Genomic DNA, 22290 nt, shown 5'->3' on the forward strand with positions numbered 1-22290 from the left:
CCTAACAGTCTATCTTTGCCATATTGCTCATGTGTCTTGGGAACAGAAATTTAGAGGCAAACATTTTAGGCTAATACTTCAATGCAATGCTGATGGAGCACTGTCAGAGTTCATGAGGTGGATGGGAATCTCTGGAGGCCCCCATGTGACCCCCGACACCCCAAAAGCCACAGCTCACTATGAAGGGGTCCCTGGGCTGACCCGCACCCCACCAACACCCGCGCAGTGCACTCCCGGCCCGATCACCATCACGTGAAAAATGCAAGCATGGCACCTTGGCAATACCAAACTGGTACTCTGGCAGTGCCACCTGGGCATCTTTGTAGTCCAAGGCTGGCACCCAGGTGGCACTGCCAGGGTGCCAGGCTGGCACTACTAGCGTACCATGCTTGCAGTGCCAGGGTGGCACTAAAAGTGCCAGGGTACCACCCTGCACAAAGGGCATGCACCTGGGGTCACTGATCTCCTGGGAGACCCCCACAAATGCCATTCTGTCGGGTCCCCGTTTGTGGTCACCGGTACAGAACAGCGCTCGTCCCAGGTCTCCGAAACAAAAGGGTGCCTCGGGAAACTGCATATTAGAGTAAGGCTAGCTGCTTTGCTCTAATGTGCTGATTTGCCAAAAAGTGATCCCGCCCACAATGGGCAGGATTTACATCGCAGTGTCTCATGTTAGATCTCGCGAGACATTGCGAGCCCGGTAGATCAGTCTCGTTGTGCCGCCGGCGCGCAGCTTTTCAGGCACAACATGGCCACCCTAGGAGTGCTCCTACTGGTTTTGCGGTGCCACCCGGGCACCTTGGCAGTGCCTGGATGGCAGTGCCAAGGTGCCAGCCTGGAAGCGCCAAGGTGCTCATGTACCAGGGTGAGGGCCGGGGGCCACTCTGCCCCATCCCTGATCATCCAGGGGCCTCAGGTAGTCCAGGAGGCACCCCCCCAAGTGCCGTGACGCCTGGTCCACATTTGTGGGGACCAGTACTAATTGGCACACACGTGACCGCTCGCCGGGGAGTCAGCTAGATGAAGGGAGGCTGGTAGATAGGGGCTCCTTCCTATTAATGGGATAGAGATTGGCCTTACCTGGCGATTATTGGTTTCTCGCCACAGCATGGCACGATCCGGATTTCACCAATGGGAGCGGGCTGGTTAGATCGGAAACTGATCGGTGCCCGACACGGTTCCTGATTTCGGACTCTCCCGCAATCTAACCAGCTCGCTCAGATTCGCGCCAGGCATGGCGCCCATTAAATTGTGCCGCATATATATATCCTTTTATTAAAATCTGCTGATATATTGGTGCTTGTTTTCTGTGGATTAGGATATAACAGCATTGGACCACACGATGAGTTGGGTCAGATACACAAAATTACGGAGACAAGTTATATAGTACTTTTGGGTATACCCATCTAAGGGGTGCCAAGTTGGAATGGCAGTAGGAAGAATGCACAAAGTTAAAAGGAAATAGCATTGAAGTCACTGAAAATAAAACAAACTCTACAACAAAACAAGAGTAAATTTTCAGGGACTTGCAGTATGTAGATAATCCTAAATCCATGCTCTTTAGTTTCTTGATATATGCTCATAAAATAATAATAATAATAATCTTTTTATTGTCACAAGTAGGCTCACATTAACATTGCAATGAAGTTACTGTAAAAAGTCCTTAGTCGCCACATTCCGACGCCTGTTCGGGTACATAGAGGGAGAATTCAGAATGTCCAATTCACCTAACAAAGAAACACTTGATAAACTTGCATTCGTATAGCACCTTTCATGTTCTCAGGGTCTCCCATAGCTAGCTAATTATCTTTCACAATGAGGAGTAAAATTTCCCGGAATCTTTGGGAGCCCAACATAGTGACAAAATGTGGGTCTTGAGACTGCATTTGCCATCAGGGTGTCTGATGACACAGTCATCCAGAGGTAGCGTATGTGGAAGGATGTCTCCATGCATGGATATAAATTTAAAATTATGAGGGTTAAGGCCATTTGACCCCTCAGAGTGGAGGGAAGATTCTGTCCTATAGAGTATTTAGGCCACGGGTGCGACCTTTCATGCTTAACAGGGGCCATAGCCAAGTGAATTGGCTGATCCCAGCCCACAAGTTTCCATCGGCAGGAATGTATCGGAAGCTATCTGGGCACTTCTATAATTCTGATTTCCTATCTTCTAGACCCTCATCAAGGATCTGAGAAAATTCAGCCCACAGCCTCTGTTGTTAAGTAGGCAAATATGGTCGCCAATTTGTATACAGGAATGTTTCACAAACAGCAATGAGACACCAGGCAATTTGTTTTGGTGGTGATGGTTGAGTGAGAAAGAGATCTTGTGCGGAACTCTAGGAAAACACACTAGCTCTTCCAAAAATTGCTGGACAAGCATATGGGTTTAATGTCATATCTAAAAAACAGCAAATCCAACAAAGTAGGCCTCAGAGCTGCACTGAAGTGTCAGCCTAGGTTACACACTCAAATCCTGCATTGGCGTTGGATCCTCCAACTTTCTCACTCAGTGACTCGATCAGATAATACTGACTATAAACTCTGCAACGTTAACACCACTAATTTTAAACATTTTTAGATCTGAATGCACATCACCTCATTATAACACATTCACTGGCAACCAGGCATTTGCACTGTAAATGGTCAATTACATAATGTGTCATTAATAACTATACTCAAAATGTTAAAAATCTTAATATTGTTACTTTAAAAGCATGTTAAATTTTAATATGCAATGTTAAATGGCAAATTTAGACTTCAATGTCTATATAACTGGAAACATTCGAGCAGAATAATCAAGATCTGTGGATTAAACTGGATTTCAAAACACAATTGAATTTCAAATGCAGTTTAAACGAGCATTTACTATTGCCAGAGTGGGACTACAGAGGAAATGGGCTGGACGGTCCTAACTTTGCAAATGATCTGGTTGTTAAAGGGGAATTAGAGGAAGCTGGTTCAAAACTGCTGACTCCCACTTATAGTAAAGCCAACCTTTCCATTAGCACCGTCCTATCCTCACTTACTAGACTCTCTCGCCAGGTCACCATGCGCCTTGCTGCAAATGTGCTGACTCATTTTAACACTGTTTCATACCAGTAATTAATCCTTTCTCATGTAGGTTAAGCAGGTGCAGATCCACCTTAGCTGCGAAAAGTAGTGCATTAAAGACATGTGGAATTATCACTTCGTTATTTAGTTAACTTGATCAGGTCATGCACTTGAACTACTGTATTCTGCTTGAACCTCACCCTGTTTCATCCACAATCCTGTAATTGGAACCGAACTGTGAGTTTCACTCAGAAAAGGCACTTGGCATTTTACACACAACATTCCCATCATTACAGCTGAGGACAGGAAATCCTTGCTTGGGAGAACAGACGGAACAATCCCACATGCTCTCACTCTCTGTCACAGTAGATTATCACAATATAATGGAACACCAATGTGGGGAGGTGCACAGTAAAACTTGAAATGACCACTACTGGGCTGGACATGTAACTCCATTAGTGCTGGTGTCAGTAGTACTTTTTCTTTTGACAATTTTGAAAGGGTTTTTCCTTCTGGTCTAGAAATAGGTTTTAGATCTTAGAATCCTTGAAGAATAAACATGTTTTTACACTTGCGTTTGGGATGATTGTACATAATAGCAATCGCAAACTAAATGGTGCTGCTCTAGGTAACTATTATTTTTAAAGAGTGTTTATATGCTTCCTCGATACACAATTATTAGTAGCTCAATCCATATGGTTGATTTCACAGCTTGGTTGCTTGTGAGATCATACACAGAGGTTTTTGTAGATTTAAAGAACAAAAGGACTGCTGGGGGGAAAAAAACTATAACCGGTGACAGCTGCTGTGAAATCCTTTAACAATTTAAAGTTTTATTTGTATTGGATAGCCTGATCAATTTGTGCAGAAGAATTTTTAGAAGTCTGTGGGGGTTAAAAGAAATAAATCAATGAACAAATCTGCAGGCAAGAGCAGCCATAGAGCACACTGCAACAATGGAATGTTTTGGAGCTAAAAGGCAGGGAAAGTGATTTCTGTGCACGTAGAGGTTTTGACACTTAGCCCGAATATGGTCTGTAACTTCTTTTCGCAGTCAATGAAAGGCATGCTTTTTCTTTTGAATCTCTGTGTGATAACACCATTGTTCGATTAGATTCTTCTTTGTGTATTTATGGAAATGGATAATTTACGTAGCCTTGTGCTGTTGATAGCTTCTCGTTAGCCACGTTGCTTGTCCATTGTTTGTTCTAAGCTTCAATCAACAATGACAAAAATCCGGCACAAGTTAACGGGGCCATCCAGAATCAAGCCATCTCTGCCTCTGCTTTGATGCTCAACAGGGCAAATAACTGAAGTAGGGGGAGAGACGGTGGGAAAGACAGGCAGAGAGAGAATGCGCACTCTGAGTGAATGGAACATGCAAGAGTGCGGCATAATAAACAGAGTAGCAATATCTAGAACACTTGCTAAGGAGATTGGGCTGCTTAAATTGATGAGTAGCTGATTTAGAAAGGTTTGTTTCAGCTCAGGTGATGACAAGCTCTCTGTGGAATTGAATGTGACTTTACCAGGAACACCCCAGCAGCCACAACCCTCTCCGGCAAGCCTCCATCTGCTTCAACCAATATCCAAATGCATCACTGTCTATCAGGGCCTCAGCTCTGACACTCTGGATGTATTGATTAATAGTTGCCCTAAGCTCCTTTTAGCAAATCAAATTTTCACTTTTAGCAAGGATTTCGGTTCTGATTTATTCAGCATAGTGAAATGTATTAAATTGACTTTGACATTCCAGAAAAACGGCTGAAAAACAACGCTTTCAAGTGAAGAGGAAATAGATATAAAAAATGCTTGGCAGCTTGTTTGTACAGGCTAAGGAGGCGAGCAATATTCCACTTTTGTTTAATGGAATTTAGAGCTGTCAAAAATCCAAGCTCTTTTACTTCCCCTTCTAAAGTACAGCTGGTATCTTATAAATATATGGGGCAATATCCATTAAAGAACTTCTTCAACTAATTTCCCTCCTAAAACACTTTTTGTAGCACAACTATATCAATGATTAAGTAAACTTTTTAAAAAACACTTTAACACCTCTAGTGAAATGTTTGTTCCCAAAACCTCCATCAAGGTTTACAGATTTTATGTATAAATGTAGGTAAATATGAGATTATTTGAATTTCCAACTTACTTCCATCTACACAAAAATGGTAATTATTCCGAGTTTTACTGAAACCCAGTAAGAAGCAAAGAGAAATGCAAATTTTAGAATGGGAAAGTCCTGTAAGAAATTCCAGCACTAAAAACAGGAACACAGTAGAAACACAATTCATTGACTTTAATGCATAGTGCACCAAAAAAAAAATGCATTTATGATTTAATTGTACCATTTGTTTATTTACTGAGGCAATACTAACAAAGTTTGTGAAAGAAAATGGAATTCCTCCTCGATTTAAAGAATGCTTGTATGAGCAGAACTTTTGACTGGCTTACCATGGAGGCTAATGATAAAGAAATTGTTTTAGAAATTAATATTCTTAAAAACTGATGGCTGATTTGCGAACCACTCTTAGATTCACAAAACATGCTGAAAAAAGAGACACGTTGAAGCTTTTCATCTTGCACTAATCAGGACACTTCACATGAATACATACAGAGGGAGAAGAGAGTGCTGATTGGTTGGCAAGTGGTCTTTAATTGCACCAGCTGATGGTAACTGACAGTTAACCGCCAAGCATTGTTTGAAATTTAAATCAGGGAGCCAGACCCTGATTGTTCAAGGCATTGCCCTGAGGAATGAGTCAGTGAACGCCTGTCACTTATTTTGTTTAGCTGAAACAGGCACAATGTGTGCACATGTTCTTTCTCTCTGCAAAGTGCAGGGTGCTGGGCATTAATATGTGTAATTTGGTTCACTCCATGTGATATCAGGAAATGGCTGAAGGCATTGGATACTGCAAAGGCTATGGGTGCTGACAATATTCTGGCAATAGTACTGAAAACTTGTCCTCCAGAACTTGCCACGCTCCCTATCCAAGCTGCTCCAGTACAGCTACAACACTGGCATCTACCCGGCCATCTGGAAAATTTCCCATGTATGCCCTATGCACAAAAAGCAGGACAAGACCAACCCAGCCAATTACCACCTTATCAGTCTACTCTCAGTCATCAGTAAAGTGATAGAAGGGGTCATCGGCAGAGTAACCAAGCAGCACTTACTTAGCAATAACCATCTCACTGATGCTCAGTTTGAGTTCTTCCAGGGGCACTCAGCTCCTTACCTGATTACAGCCTTGCGTCAGACATGGACAAAATAGCTGAATTCCAGAGGTAAGGGGCGAGATTCTCCACTCCCGCGCCGGTTGGGAGAATCGCCTGGGCCTCCAAAATTTCCCGGGACGCCGGTCCAACGCCCTCCCGCAATTCTCCCAAGCGGCGGGATCGGCCCGGTCGAGTTCCGCGGGCCGCAGGCCGGAGAATCGCCAGAGACACCCAAAACGGCGATTCTCCGGCACCCCCGCTATTCTCAGGCCCGGATGGGCCGAGCGGCCAGCCCAAAACAGTGGGTTCCCCCTGGCGCCGTCCACACCTGGTCGCTGCCATCATGAGCGGTGCGTGAATGCTGGGGGGGGCGGCCTGCGGGGGTGGGGGTGGGGGTGGGGGGTTCCTGCACCAGGGGGTACCTTAAATGTGGGGTGGCCCGCGATTGGTGCCCACCGATCGTCGGGCCGTCCTCTCTGAAGGAGGACCACCTTCCTTCCGCGGCCCCGTAAGATCTGTCTGCCACCTTCTTGCGGGGCGGACTTCGAGAGGATAGCAACCACGCATGCGCGGATGACGCCAGTTATGCGGCACCGGCCGTGTCACCTATGCGGCGCCACCTTTACGCGGCCGACAAGGACTGGTGCGTGTAGATGACGCGGCCCCGATCCTAGCCCATTGTCAGGGCCTGAATCGGTCGGGATCGGGGCCGTTTCGCGCCGTCATGAATATCGACGCCGTTCACGCCGGCGCGGCCACTTCAGCGCGGGAGTGGAGAATCCCACCCCAGGTGAGAGTGACTGCCCTTAACAGCAAGGCAGCATTGAGTATGGCATCAAGGAGCCCTAGCAAAACTGGAGTCAATGGGAATCAGGGGGAAACTCTTCACTGGTTCGAGTCATCCCTAGCATAAATGAAGATGTTGTTTAGACATAGAACATACAGTGCAGAAGGATGCCATTCGGCCCATCGAGTCTGCACCGACCCACTTAAGCCCTCACTTCCACCCTATACCCGTAACCCAACAACCCTTCCCAACCGTTTTGGTCATTAAGGGCAATTTATCATGGCCAATCCACCTAACCTGCACGTCTTTGGACAGTGGGAGGATACCGGAGCACCCGGAGAAAACCCACGCACACCCGGGGAGAACGTGCAGACTCCACGCAGACAGTGACCCAGCAGGGAATCGAACCTGGGACCCTGGCGCTGTGAAGCCACAGTGCTATCCACTTGTGCTACCGTGCTGCCCTTCTTGTTGGAGGTCAATCATCTCAGACCTGGGACATCACTGCAGAAGTTCTTCAGGGTATTCTTAGGCCCAACCATCTTCAGCTGCTTCAGCGATGACCTTCCTTCCAACATAAGATCAGGTGTAGGGATGTTCTCTGATGATTGCACAATGTTTAGTACCATTTGCGACTCCTCGGCACTGAAGCAGTCCATCTGCAAATGCAGCAAGACCTGGACAATCTCCAGGCTTGGATTGACAGGTGGTAAGTAATATTTATGTCATACGGTGCCAGGCAATGACCATTTCCAATAAAAAAGAATCAACCTATCGCCCCCTAACAATCAATGGAATTACCATCACTGAATCCCTTACTATCAACTTCCCACGGGTTACCATTGACTAGAAACTGAACTGGACTAGCCATGTAAATATTGTGGCCACAGGAGCAGGTAAAAGGCTAGGATCCTGTGGCAAGTAACTCACTTCCTGATTCCCATCACCATCTACAAGGCACAAGTCAGGAGTGTGATGGAATACTCCCCACTTGTCTGGATGAGGCTCCAACAACACTCAAGAAGCTTGATGTCATCCAGGACAAAACAGCCCGCTTGATTGGCATCCTTTCCACAACCATTCACTCCCTCCGCCAACGATGCACAGTAGCAGCAGTGTGTACCATCTACAAGATGCACTGTAGGAACTCACCAAAGCTCCTTCCAGACCCACAACCATCTAGAAGGAGAAGGGCAGCAGATACATGGGAATGCCACCACTTGGAAGTTCCCCTCCAAGTCACTCACCATCCTGACTTGGAAATATATCACTGTTCCTTCACTGTCATTGGCTCAAAATCCTGGAACTCACTGCCTAATAGCACAGTGGGTGTGCCTACACCTCAGTGACTGCAGCGGTTCAAGAAGCCGGCTCACCACCATCTTCTCTAGCGCAATTAGGGATGGGTCATAAATGTTGGCCTAGCCAGCGAAGCCCACCTCCCATAAAAATTAATAAATACATTTTCAAAAAATTCTGTCAGCAAAGAAAAGGGCCCTGTATATATATTACCACACAGAAACATGGGGCGTCATTCTCCGACCCCCCGCCGGGTCGGAGAATGGCCGTTGGCCGCCGTGAATCCCGCCCCCGCCGAAGTCTCCGGTACCGGAGATTGGGCGGGGGCGTGAATCGGGCCGCGCCGGTTGGCGGGACCCCCCGCTGGATTCTCCGGCCCGGATGGGCCGAAGTCCCGCCCAGGAATTGCCTGTCCCGCCGGCGTAAATCAAACCTGGTATTTACCGGCGGGACCAGGCGGCATGGGCGGGCTCCGGGGTCCTGGGGGGGGCGCGGGGCGATCTGGCCCCGGGGCCCACCGATCCGCGGGCGGGCCTGTGCCGTGGGGGCACTCTTTCCCTTCCGCCTCCGCCACGGCCTCCACCATGGCGGAGGCGGAAGAGACTCTCCCCACTGCGCATGCGCGGGAAACTGACAGCGGCCGCTGACGCTCCCGCGCATGCGCCGGGAAACTGATAGCGGCCGCTGACGCTCCCGCGCATGCACCGCATTTCCGCGCCAGCTGGCGGGGCAACAAACGCCATTTCCGCCAGCTGGCGGGGCGGAAATCCCTCCGGCGTCGGCCTAGCCCCTCAATGTTGGGGCTAGGCCGCCAAAGATGCGGAGCATTCCGCACCTTTGGGCCGGCGCGATGCCCGTCTGATTGGCGCCGTCTTTGGCGCCAATCGGCGGACATCCCGCCGTTGGGGGAGAATTTCGCCCAAGTTCTTTGCATGCAAAAAGAACATCTACACATATTGTGCCTGTTTCAGTTAACAAAGCAATTAACAGCCGTTTGCTGACTCATTCCTCAGGACAATGACTTGAACAATCAGGGTCAGGCTGCCTGGCTTAAATTTCATAGAATCATAGAATTAACAGTGCAGAAGGAGGTAATTCGGCCATTGAGTCTGCACTGGTCCTTAGAAACAGCACCCTACTTAAGACCACACCTCCACCCTATCCCCGTTACTCAGTAACTCCACTTAACATTTTAGACACTAAGGGGCAATTTAGCATGGCCAATCCACCTAACCTGCACATCTTTGGGCTGTGGGAGGAAACCGGAGAACCCGGAGGAAACCCAAGCAAGCACGGGAGACCGTACACACTCCACACGGACAGTCACCCAAGACTGGAATTGAACCCGGGCCCCTGGGGCTGTGAGGCAGCAGTGCTAACCACTGTGCCACCGTGCATTCAATCAACGCTTGGTGGTTAAACTGTCAGCCATCATAAACTGGTGCATTTTCCATGGCAATGCCTCTACCAATCAGAGTCTATTTGTCAACCAATCAGCACTCTCTTCTCATACAGTATAAGTTCTTGCATTCCCCTAATATTCACATTCTTGTGAAGTGTCCCGAAGATTGCAAGACAGATATTTCAACATGTTTCATTTTTTCAGTCGTACTTATTTAATCGTACTTCAGAAAATTCAGCATTAATGATCAAAATTATATCGTTCAAGGGTTAACTGCGAAGATTTATTTATATCTGTGTTCCACAGCTACAATCTGAGTTTGATGCTTTTGTTTGCTGATCTTCACTATACTAATGCCCAACACTGCAGTGATTTTTGTACTGCTGGCACTCAGCACCAGTTGCAGTTATACTGTGGTTGATGCATATACATGTTTTCAATGATAAAGAGTCTACTAATGAGCTCTTTTCAAAGTTCACTGGCAGCTAGGGTCCAATGAGCAGCCCTCTGTGCATATTAGTATACATTTGTGATAATTCTGTCATCGCTGCTCAATAGTGATGTGAACAGAGAGAAGCCATGGATAGGTACTCAAGCTGCAATTAAAGGGGCAACAGTACAGATTCGATGCAATGTATCAGTCTCCACTCCACACAGCAAAACATCTAAATTTACATTAGTGAACATAAGTTGCGCTTTTAGTTGTCAGTATAGACAGCATTTACACCCATCCTGATTAATATTAGCTATCAAAACGTTTAATCAGATGGGTGAAAATTTCTGCTTTATTGTTTTGAAAATTGAAGTGCATTTTGCAATGAAATTAGTCTACAGGGGGACTAATGCATCTAAAGCAAATAATCCATTCCGACTCAATCCAAATGTTTTCAGTTCCATTACTGGATACTGTATAACAAAAAGGATAAGCACGTTGTTTGGTAATTATAGGTTCAGCTTCACAGTGCAGTGGTATTCCAAATAGGCTGTGTAATGAAGTGGAACAACATTTTGTAACTTGATTCCCTCAATAACAACCAAGCTATGGAGATTTTTTAAAAACTGTCCTGCTGGGGAGAAGGGGAAATTGGAGGTCAAATCAACCCTGATCAATCCCCCTTCAATCCCTTTGGCTGAGCACAGGCTAACATTGATGGAGGTTGTGCCCAAACATGGAGACTTGATATGGGATGGAGAGGAGGAAGGAGAGGGAGATAATGAACCTTGATGTGTTGGAACGTTATACAGGGAAGATTCGTACACAAATTGTTTGCATTTTTTCATAGAAATCATAGAATTTACAGTGCAGAAGGAGGCCATTCGGCCCATCGACTTGGAAAGAGCACCCTACCCAAAGTCAACACCTCCACCCTATCCCCATAACCCAGTAACCCCACCCAACACTAAGGGCAATTTTGGACACTAAGGGCAATTTATCATGGCCAATCCACCTAACCTGCACATCTTTGGACTGTGGGAGGAAACCGGAGCACCCGGAGGAAACCCACGCACACACGGGGAGGACGTGCAGACTCCGCACAGACAGTGACCCAAGCCGGAATCGAACCTGGGACCCTGGAGCTGTGAAGCAATTGTGCTATCCACAAGGCTACCGTGCTGCCCCAATTTTAAACTGTTAACCTGGATTTTGCGGTAATCATGACATTAAAACTATCAGCAGTCTCCATCATTACTCCTCTAAAACTTAGGGAAACCTCTTGAGTTAACACATGCGCAGTTAAATGCAGAAAGCCCAAAGTTTTATCTGCTGATTCTACACTTACCAATGGTTGCGCTGTTGAAATCTCTAATTGCTGAACTGACAAGACCTTACTCTTTTACGCTGTAATATCACAGTTAAAATTCTCTGAAAACGTTCTTATTAATGAGAAATTGTTTTTTTTAATCACGGTCCTAAATTATAGCTCCATCTGAAAACCTCTCTGGTCCTGGAAAGCTAATTTTTTATTTGCAAAATGTCAAATTGTTCCATTATGATAAAAATTTAATCGCTCTTTAATATAATGAAAATACTTTTTTAAAGTCTGTTTATGATATTACAGCTTCTAATATGCATATCTCAATCTTAATTTAAGTCTTTATAAAGGGTATAAAAAGTAAAGGATAATAAGTGAATTTACTGTTTGAGAATCTCTTCAATTTGATGCCTAGAGATTCCCTTCGCTTGGCACCCGATTCAAATTGACACCAGAAAAGGTGAAATCCTTGTGGGCAGCTGACTGCAAAGTCCAGGCCAAATGCATTACTTCTTACTGCACAGCTCATGTTCACGCTGCCATTTCTTTGCTTTCCTTCTGTTATTGCTGTTCAGATCCTGGAACCTAGAACCCACTAACTGCAATTATCTTACAGGCAAAACTAAAAAGCCCCTTCTTACAAAAGGCAACTCAGTCACTTGAGTTTCTTACTGAAGATTTAAAATGAAGTACTATACTTCATGGATAAATACTTGAAGAGGAGAAAATTGTCAGAAAATGGGGACAGAGCAGGGAGTGAAATAATTAGACAGCTGACACAGAAATGATGGGCTGAATAACCACTTTGGTGCTGTAAGATAATGTGATTTGGGATGAACAGTGTATATTCTTCCATTCTGCAACAATGACCATCTTTTTTGAAGGGGAGTACATTACCATCATGTAGCTTTTCAAAGAAAAGCACTCAAGAATGATCTGATAATATCCTTTTGCATTTGTTAAGTTTCTGAAAAGGCTTGTTAAAGCATTGAGTGCAGTTATCATTAGGTAAAACTGGCTGGGAAGAATAATTGCGCTTTGCAGTACAAATGAACCAAATTAAAACACACAATTAAAATTATATGATTACTGGAGCACCTTGGTAAACTACTTCATGCACTGATGATAAATGAACTGCTTCATGTGGTTGGGCTCAATAATGTTTCAAAGCCCGTTCTCCTGATGTAATCACATTTTAAACAACAATATTAAACAGAGACAAAGGGTATGCAATAATAGGACATTTACACTCATCATATTTCTGACAAGTGAGAAATTCATCTTGGGTGTGCAAAATGGATGGCTCAATCTAAATGCATGGCCAAAGATGTCAATGTGACATCCAATTGCAATTAGGCCTCAGAATGGGGGGCGGGGTCGGTTCACTCAGTTAGGTAGCTGGCTAGCGTGTGGTTCAGAGTAACACCATCAGCACGGGTTTGATTTCAATTCCAGCTGAGGTAGACTTGGGATCTCTGCGTCCTCATTCTGCCCCTGAGAGTGGAAGGCAATGGTAAACCACCATTGGGGTAAAAAAAAATGCCAAGAAAACAATTCAGGATGAAGCACAGCAGACAATAGCCAAGCACCTGCCTGCAGACAGAGCACACAAGAATGAATGAACTTCATCTAAATGAAACTGGGGACACAATCAGGCAACCCAATGTAGCATACTAGTCAGGGTCTGGCCAGCTCTAACATTGAGATGACCTGCAATAATTTTATAAAGTTTGGAGGAGCACACTTGATCCTCTTGACTCAACAGAAATGAACCTATTGAAACATTTTCGTACCCTTTTTGAATGACTTCCAATGGCCCATTTAGAGATAGCTGGTTCAACTAAGCAAGATTGTTTCCTGTAAAACTCAGTGGAACATGTGCAGTTAAACTGGGTGCCTACAAGGGCCAATGTGCGAGGAGACAGATTTGTGCACTTAAGCCACCTACTACATATTACAGGTGGGCAGCCTAAATGCCGAGAAGTCGTGAGTTTCCAATTTGGCAGTCAGCTCACTACTGGCAACCTAAATTCCATTCTGCAATATTGATTTAACCCCCACAAAATGGGTGCAATGATGTTGAATTTCTCTCCCTGGGCACTGTCCCCCCCCTTAATTCGTAGTGAATGCAGTGATTTCAACGAAATACTTCTGTGAAATATTTATGTTAAAGACTTTGGAGAGTAATAAATAGTCTGAAAGCAAAAAGCCTTCAAGAACAAAAGGTTTTGAGAACACCCTAAAGAGGATGTCAGGTGGTTTTAGTGTGTCACAATATTTGAATGCAGCTTACACAGAGCAAAGCGAGATGCTGGTTCTTTTAACACGAGGATGAAGTATGGAGTGCTGTTATAGCAAGGCCTGAGTAAGCACCTCCAGTATTTTGTTAATGTGGTAACATGTGAATATTCTAATCCAACACAAAGTGTAACAATACATCTGACTGTGGCATTGATAATCTTTTTATCAAATGTGTGAAACCTAGCTTTAATAGTTGATTCAGCCTATATTACTCTCTGGTCCGTTCTGTGCATCTTACAATAGGCTGGATGAAGCGAAGTGTGGAACTACCACGGTATCTACATAAAAGAGATTAAAGCCGACAGAATTTCATTTTACAGCTCAATCATATTGTGTTAGCATGCGCTTATCCAAGCACGTACAAAATTGAAAGAGAGAATAAAGAAGGCAGGCAGATAGGAGTCAGAATAGGAAGCATGAGCAATTTCATCGAATATAAAAGGATGTTAATGGCGGGGGCCCGGTCATAGTAAAGGGCTATTAGGGCACAGCCTCCGTCTCTTGTACCCACTCATTCCACTCTAACTTGAAACGACTAAAGTCAAGTGTAGTCTAATTTCATTGTGCGCTTTGTCAGATAAGGACTGTTCAAATTTCATAACGCCCCGCTTTCTGTTCAGCTGCTTTATTAGCATGGGTAGCCTAATTCTATTTACTGATGAAGTCGTTTTATTTTTTCTTTAAATATTTGCCTCTGTTGTGGACACAGCTGAGTTAAGCACTTTGTGATACAGAATTAATCAAAGCAATTTCTTTAGTGCTCTTTCTCCTCACCAGAAGAGCTGATTTTATCATAAGCCAATTTCTTAATTCCCGATCACTGTTAAATAACATTTCATCAGACGCTATGTGGCTCACATGTTGGTCTCTTGCCTTGGAAACATTCAGAATTTAAACCAGGCATTTTTTCAGCTGAACCTTCAGCAGCACTTTTCATTTTTAGGTTTATCCAGCATGTGACAAAAGGCACCTGAGCTGTCTCATGAAATCCTAAATTGCTGGGACTAAATTCTGTCCAACCCTCACTTTTGAAAGACAATTGGCTGTTAGGCAACGCAGGTCAGATGTCGAACTATCTTTAGTTTTAGGGTAAACGTTATGTTCGCCACGTCGAAAGCTAACATTACCAGACAGTGGAAGAATTTCCAGTCAAGCCCTTCCAAGGCAAGGCACAGCAAGGGTTAATTCAGGATCAAATTCCCAATTCACTACTCCATTAAAATGTCACAAAAACAACTTGAAAAGAGCATAACGGTACAAAAATAAGCAACTTGACTTCAAACCGGTTCACCAAATGGCAACTGTATTTGTCAGCCATGCCAATGAGTAGAGATTTTTGTTGGAGACACTGCTGAAAAGTCTGATATCTTGTTTATTTTTATTGATGCTTCCAGATTTTGATGGTATTTGCAAATCAGGATGGCATTAGACCAATCTGTCCACTGATGTAGAAAATGCAGGAACAGCTTACAACATTGACCTTTACATACTGCCATACCTGCTAGGGACCTTAGTGCTCATTTACCAAAGTGGACAAAAAGTAATCAGTCAATCAAAAACCAAGTTGAGATCAAGGGTGGGATTTTCCAGCCCCGCCCACCGAGACTGGAAATTTACACCCAAGGTCAGCAGACCCTTCACGGTCGGTCAAATTGTCTAATCTGCCTGCAGCGATTCCCTTGGCAGGCGGCACTGGAAAATGTACCTCCAAATGTGGCATTACTACATGCCACTACAGGATCGGCCGATTACTTCAAGTAAAGGTATTAATCTTTTAAATAACCTTTTGAAGCATATTGCGTTTTTGAGCCCTAACACCACATTTTAAATCAAATTGCTCTGTGATGCCAAGTACAAATTGTCACATATTGTAGATGGTTTGTTTGGTTTGAGAGAATCATATCCAAGAGAACCAAATGGCATCATCTTACCTTTGTTTTGTTATAATAGGAATACATGATGAGAATACCTATTTTCCATCACAATTGAAGCATTTTGCATGAAAAGTACCTTCTAAAATAATTTGAGTTTAATCCAGATTAATTGGATTGATCATGCTAAATTGCCGCATTGCCCCTTAGGGTCCAAAGATGTGCAAGTCAGGTGGGGTTGCGGCGTTACAGGGATAGGGCAGGGGAGTGGGCCTAGGTATGTGCTCTTTCAGAGGGTCATGCCAACTCGATGGACCAAATGGCCTCCTTCTGCACTGTAAAGATTCTATGAAGTTGCATGAGACAATAAATAGCCAATTGCACGTTAGTTTTCAGAATGATTACTACAAAACAAAAAACATTGACGCCCTGTAACCTATTCTCAATCGACAGTGTTCTTTCGATAACCATGACATTGTTGATAAGTAATTCATGAAGTGGAAATGTTATTTTACGTACGTTATTTGTACAGAGATGATATTATTGCTTTATTACTCATTGATATCTTGTAATAGCATCTCAGGAGCTTTGCCTAAATGTTGGATCAGGCAAAGGTGCTCAGAGCGCTTATGGAAGACTAAGGTTGGATTATTGGTTCTACCTCTGCAGAGTTTTGCACGTTCTGGTGGCAAACATTTGGGGAAATAAGGCTTTGCTTGTGGCTCATGTGTCCATCATAGCGCTATCCCGTTTGCACGACTATATGAAGAAATTTGTGTTTTGCTGTTTCCCCCAACCCCTCTTACTCTGTTTTTTCCCGCTCTTTTTTTTCCCTCCCTCCATATTATCTTTCTTTGTGCTTGTCTCACTAAGTCAGTGCTTCTGCTTTTTTCAGTTACTTTAGCGATCTGTACCAACTGTGTTCTTTCCCAAGGAAGTAGTTGGGACCAGAAGTGAAGGTGATCAGATCAGGAGGGTTAGAGGAAATTTGAGGCTTTTTTTGTGTTCATATATGGCAAGATTATTTTTTGGGAAATTATAGACGCTGGAAATTATAGATGCTGCGCATTAGAAATGTTTTTGCTGCAACGTGATTGCATTCGAAGCCATTTGATAATGGGTGCAGATTCGAGTTGTTCAACAATCACAAAGCAGAATAAATGGTTAAACCAATCAATTGAAGTTGGTGAGTCACCAGGACTAGATGCGGTGCATCCAAGGATCCTGAGGGAAGTACGTTGGAAATTGCGAAGGCATTGGCCGTAATCTTCAAATCCTCCCTAATTCAAGGGTGGTACCAGAGGACTGGAGAATTTGAAATGTTCCAACATTGTTCAAGAAAGAGTGCAAGGATGAACCCAGTAACTACAGGGCAATCGGGTTAATCTTTTGGAAACGATAATTCAGGACCAAATCAACAGTTACTTGAAAAAAATTAGGATTAATTTACGAAAACCAGCAATGACTCGTTAAAGATAAATTGTATCTTACTAATATGATTAAGATTTTTGATGAGGTAACTGAGGGGAATGATAAGGGTAATGCAGCTGATGTATCATTTTGTCAAGTGCCACTTGACAGGAGTCCATGGAATAAAAGGGGCAGTTGTAACTTGGATATAAAATTAGCTGAGTGACAGGAAACAGGAAGTAGTGGTGAACCGATGTTTTTCAGAATGGAGGAGGATAGTGGGCCTCCATGGGTTCAGTGCTTTTCCTGATATATATTAACGACCTAAACCTGGGTGCACAGGCCACAATTTTCAAAATTTACAGATGACTCTGAGATGATTACAAGGGGACATAAATTTAAGGTGAATGGTGGAAGATATAGGGGGATGTCAGAGGTAGGTTCTTTACCCAGAGAGTAGTGGGGGCATGGAATGCACTGTCTGTGGAAGTAGTTGAGTCGGAAACATTATGGACCTTCAAGCAGCTATTGGATAGGTACATGGATCATGGTAGAATGATATAGTGTAGATTAATGTGTTCTTAAGGGCAGCACGGTAGCATTGTGGCTAGCACAATTGCTTCACAGCTCCAGGGTCCTAGGTTCGATTCCAGCTTGGGTCACTGTCTGTGCGGAGTCTGCGCATCCTCCCCGTGTGTGCGTGGGTTTCCTCCGGATGCTCTGGTTTCCTCCCACAGTCCAAAGATGTGCAGGTTAGGTGGATTGGCCATGATAAATTGCCCTTAGTGTCCAGAATTGCCCTTAATGTTGGGTGGGGTTACTGGGTTATGGGGATAGGGTGGAGGTGTTGAACTTGTGTAGGGTGCTCTTTCCAAGAGCCGGTGCAGACTCAATGGGTCGAATGGCCTCCTTCTGCACTGTAAATTCTATGATAATCTTTGATTAATCTAGGACAAAGGTTCGGCACAACATCGTGGGCCGAAGGGCCTGTTCTGTGCTGTATTTTTCTATGTTCTATGTAAAACTTGGAAGTATAGTGATGCCTGCGGAGGATAGTCATAAATTTCAAGAGATCACAAACAGGCTGGTCGAATGGGTGAGTAAGTTGTAGGTGAAATTTAATGCAGAGAAGTGTGAAATTATTAATTTATGTAGGAATATTGAGGAGAGGGAATATAAAATAAAGGGTACAATTCCAAAAGAGCAGAGGGGCCGGAACGTATAGTTGCACAAAACATTAAAGTTGGCTGGGAAGGTCGGGAAAACAGATAATAAAGCATAAAGGGGCATAGAATACAGAAACAAGGAAGTTATGTTAAATCTGTATAGAATAATAGTGCAGCCTCAACTGGAGTATTGTCCAGTTTTGGGCACCGCATTTTCTGAAGGATGTGAAGACGGCAGAAAGAGTGTAGAAAAGAATGAAGATAATTGGTCCAGTGATTAAGGTGATTAGATAAAGAAGAAACAGTGACATGAGGAAAAAACCTCTGTGTGGTGAGTGGTTAGGATCTGGAATGCACTGCCTGAGAATGTGGTAGATGCAGATTCAATCATGGCTTTCAAAGATTATTGGATAATTATCAGAAGAAAAAAACAATTGTAGTGCAATGGGGAAAAGGGATTAGGCGAGTTGCTCTTGAAGAGAGCCTGCATGGACACAAGGGAGCAAATGGTCTCCTTCTGTGCTATAATCATTCAATTGCTGTTTATGCACAAATATTGGCCTGGATTCTCTGTTCTGGGGACGAAGTGCTCCTGCCAGCGCAGAATCAGCTCTACTCTCCACTGGCATCGGAAGCAGTGCTCAGGTGTGAGTCTCTCTTTCCGTAACCATGCAAATATATGTATGGGGGAAAAATCGCCAGTTTCCATTGGAATCCAAGTATTAGGATGCCATTTTGAGCAGGCAACCTGATCCCAAAGTCCAGCAGGGGGAGTCGTTATCCCTCACAATGTAAATCCTAACCCCCCCCCCCCCAAGTTGTTTCACATCCCTTTATTCACAGCAGAAAGCACTTAGCTGCTTTTGATTTGTTAAGGAGCTGAAAATCAATCCGAGTGTTTCTTTTAAAAAAAATTTAGAGTACCCAATTCATTTTTTTCCAATTAAGGGGCAATTTAGCAAGGCCAATCCACCTAGCTTGCACATTTTTGGGTTGCGGGGGCGAAACCCACGCAAACACGGGGAGAATGTGCAAACTCCACACAGACAGTGACCCAGAGACGGGATTGAACCTGGGACCTCAGCGCCGTGAAGCCACAGTGCTACCCACTGCACCACCGTGCTACCCTGGACTGTTTATAAACATTATAGTTAGCATCAAAACAGGGTAACAGAGATGCATTCAAGTGTGAAGGAAAGGATAAATAATCCACTAAGCACGTGTCTCTGGAGTAATAAAACTGTTAATCGCTGGCTAATGCAATTACTGTGTGAAATTAAATGGGAGTTTTGCATTTCAAAGGATGTCAGGGGATTTGAAACCCTTTCAAGTGTACTTGGCGTTTGAGGAATGCTCCGACACTTGTAACAGCTGCTGTTTTAAATCATTTTGTCAGAGGCAGCAGATGTAGGGAAGGGTAAGTGAAAATGCAGTGATCTTTCACTGCACTGCCAGATTCCTCTTCAGTTTTCAGGCAGAGGTGACCAATGGTGGTCTCTGATGTGGGGGGGGGGGGGGGTCTGATGTGGATCTCTGATGGGAGCCTCTGATGGGGGTCTCTGACGGGTGGATCTGATGGAGGTGTCTGATGGGGTTCTGATGGGGGGGGGGGGTCTGATGGGGGTTTGGTGGGGGAGTGGGTTGGGTCACAGTCATCCATGCGTGCTGTGTGGGGGGGTTATTTGCATTGTGGGGAGAGGATGCCCCTACTTGTCCGCAGGTGAGGGGGGGGGGAGCAGGAGTGTCATTGTGGAGGAGAGGAGGGCCTTCCGATGGACTTGATGGGGGCACCTCAGTTATGCACGGACCCCCTTGAACCACCTCGGGGTTTACCGCGTCAGGCCCATGCTTGGACTTTCCTCCTGCTGTGGGAGACGGTATAAAACGGGAGGAGTGGTGGTGGTAGTGAATCAGGCTTCCAGCCCTTTTATACCAATTGAAATGGATGTAAATCACCGATTTGCGTCCTTCTGCCCGAGTGGAGCGGTCGGCGCTGAGGCCGTTGGCGGGGGATCAGAGCAGTACAACAGGTTTGCCGCCCTTCGAGGAATACTTCATTCTCTGCCTGATCAGGAATCCCGATCGCAGTGTCAGGCAATCCACCCATTGTTGCAAGTCTGCAAAGAGTTAATGAAACTTCTCTTTCTTCATTAAAAAATAATAATGGCGCCCAGAGTAACTCAGTAATGCAGCACTAATCCAGTAATGGTAACCCCCATGCTTATGTTTACAGACAGAATGCAATAGCAGCAATAATTTTTTCTAACACATTTTTTCAAATATTTAATAGCATTGACAACCTGACAGCTCCCTTTGACAATTGCTTCTGACAGCTTTGATAGTGAACTTTGATAAGTCTGCTGACGATCCCAACCAACTTGACATTAATTAATTTATGCACTGACTTACGCACATTTATGCGTACTTGTAACAATTCCAACAGGCACCTCACCTCCACCAAAAATGCCCCAGGAGCAGATTGATAGGGGTACATTACCTTTCTAAAATGATACCCTGGCTACCCAAACTAATCCACAAATTTCAGACCTTCCCTTACCAGGTCTAATCTGCACAGTTTGGGCACGATTTTCTGCTCCCCTCCCCGTGGCCTGTTTTCCGACTAATCAATCAGAGGCGGCTTACGCTTACCATTGATGGCTGACAGGATCTACCAGTCCAGGTGATGACTATGGTGTACTCCATGACTTGCCCATCCCATTGCCAGGGATTGCTTTCAGCAGGGCTAGAAGTTTCCAACAGCGGGATGAGTTGCCCTTTGTATTTCACACACCAGGCCTAGTTAAATTCCACTTAAATGGAGGAAGGTAATGGTTTAAATGGCTAACTGCCTCTTGTAAACCGCACACACCTTAACCACAACCCATATCCAATCCTGTCCTGCAAAAATGGAAAGTGCTACTTTTGGAGGGGGGGGGGGTGGGGAGCGGAGGCTTAGGGGGAGAGATTTTGGAGCATTTCTTCTGCTTTTTTCATGATGGAGCGCATCTCCAGCGTGGTGAAACTCTGGGCCATAGTTTTCCTCAGCTCAATCAGAACACCAAGTCATAGAGATACCAGATGTATACTACAAATTAACATCGTCAAAATAAATCTTGATTAAATCACAAGTGTATTAAGTATTCATGCTCATTTAGTTGAGTAATTTGATAACAGTATTAGCTGGTGGAGTTTCACTCGTAAAACTAAGTGGCTATCAAAGTATTTTTTGTGGTATCTCCATTGTGAGAAATTCAGAACCAAACACAAAGGGGAAATTTGTTTCATGACATGCTTAACAACTGTTCTGTTGTGGTTCTCTTTTTCTACCTGGAATATGCTTTGCCCATCCGATGATGACCACCAGTTCTCGATCAGCCAAGTCGCACAGTGTAGTGAGGGCTTTGATGTCACTCTCCGGAATGGTGGGATCAGGCATGGCATAGATCTTCTCTGGCTCAGCCACAAGCAAGTGTGAGACAATCTTGTTGACTAGAATAGAACGCCGAGGCAAAAGAAAGAAGAAATGTTTGCGTCAGTTCAGACAGCCTCATCACTCAGGGAATTGAGTAGCTGCAAGCGGTATCTCTTGGTAAATCTTATTTAATGTTGCCTTAATTAGAATCAATACAACCCAATTTTCATCAGAATGGCTTTGTTATGCACAAATAATCAATCAGGATCCAGAAAATCTCTTAGACTACATCCAAGGTACAAAACATACTGCACTTCCTAACGCAAGTTGAAAATTGAACATGCATTTTCTAAATTTCTTTTTAGCAAAAGCTGTTAATTAATTAAACTAAAGAAAATTAACCCAACAGTTCTTCGATAATAAGTAATGATCGGTGAATGGTAAGACTATCCAAAATGAGCACACAGAACAATGCAATCTTATTAATGTTCAGATGTATTGAGGGGTAAAAAGAATTATATTAAAAAAGGAGAAAATCAGAAATAAGTAAAGGCAAATATATATAATTTTTAAAGCTAATCTTTTTAAAGATGGTTTTAAACACATTATCTCGCA

At 44.3% G+C, this 22290-nt stretch overlaps 1 protein-coding gene across 10 annotated transcripts in view; it reads right to left on the reverse strand.

Annotated features, from left to right (window-relative positions):
• The window catches only part of esrrga (estrogen-related receptor gamma a), a 317510-nt gene that overhangs the window by 26658 nt on the left and 268562 nt on the right, over nt 1–22290 (reverse strand). For all 10 annotated transcript variants that reach the window (XM_072509199.1, XM_072509174.1, XM_072509207.1 and 7 more), the window contains one exon: nt 21591–21752. In XM_072509199.1, coding sequence (XP_072365300.1) covers nt 21591–21752 — 162 coding nt within the window. The remainder of the gene's footprint in view (nt 1–21590; nt 21753–22290) is intronic.

This window comes from Scyliorhinus torazame, chromosome 1 (assembly GCF_047496885.1).
Source record: "Scyliorhinus torazame isolate Kashiwa2021f chromosome 1, sScyTor2.1, whole genome shotgun sequence".
Lineage (NCBI taxonomy): Eukaryota > Metazoa > Chordata > Chondrichthyes > Carcharhiniformes > Scyliorhinidae > Scyliorhinus > Scyliorhinus torazame.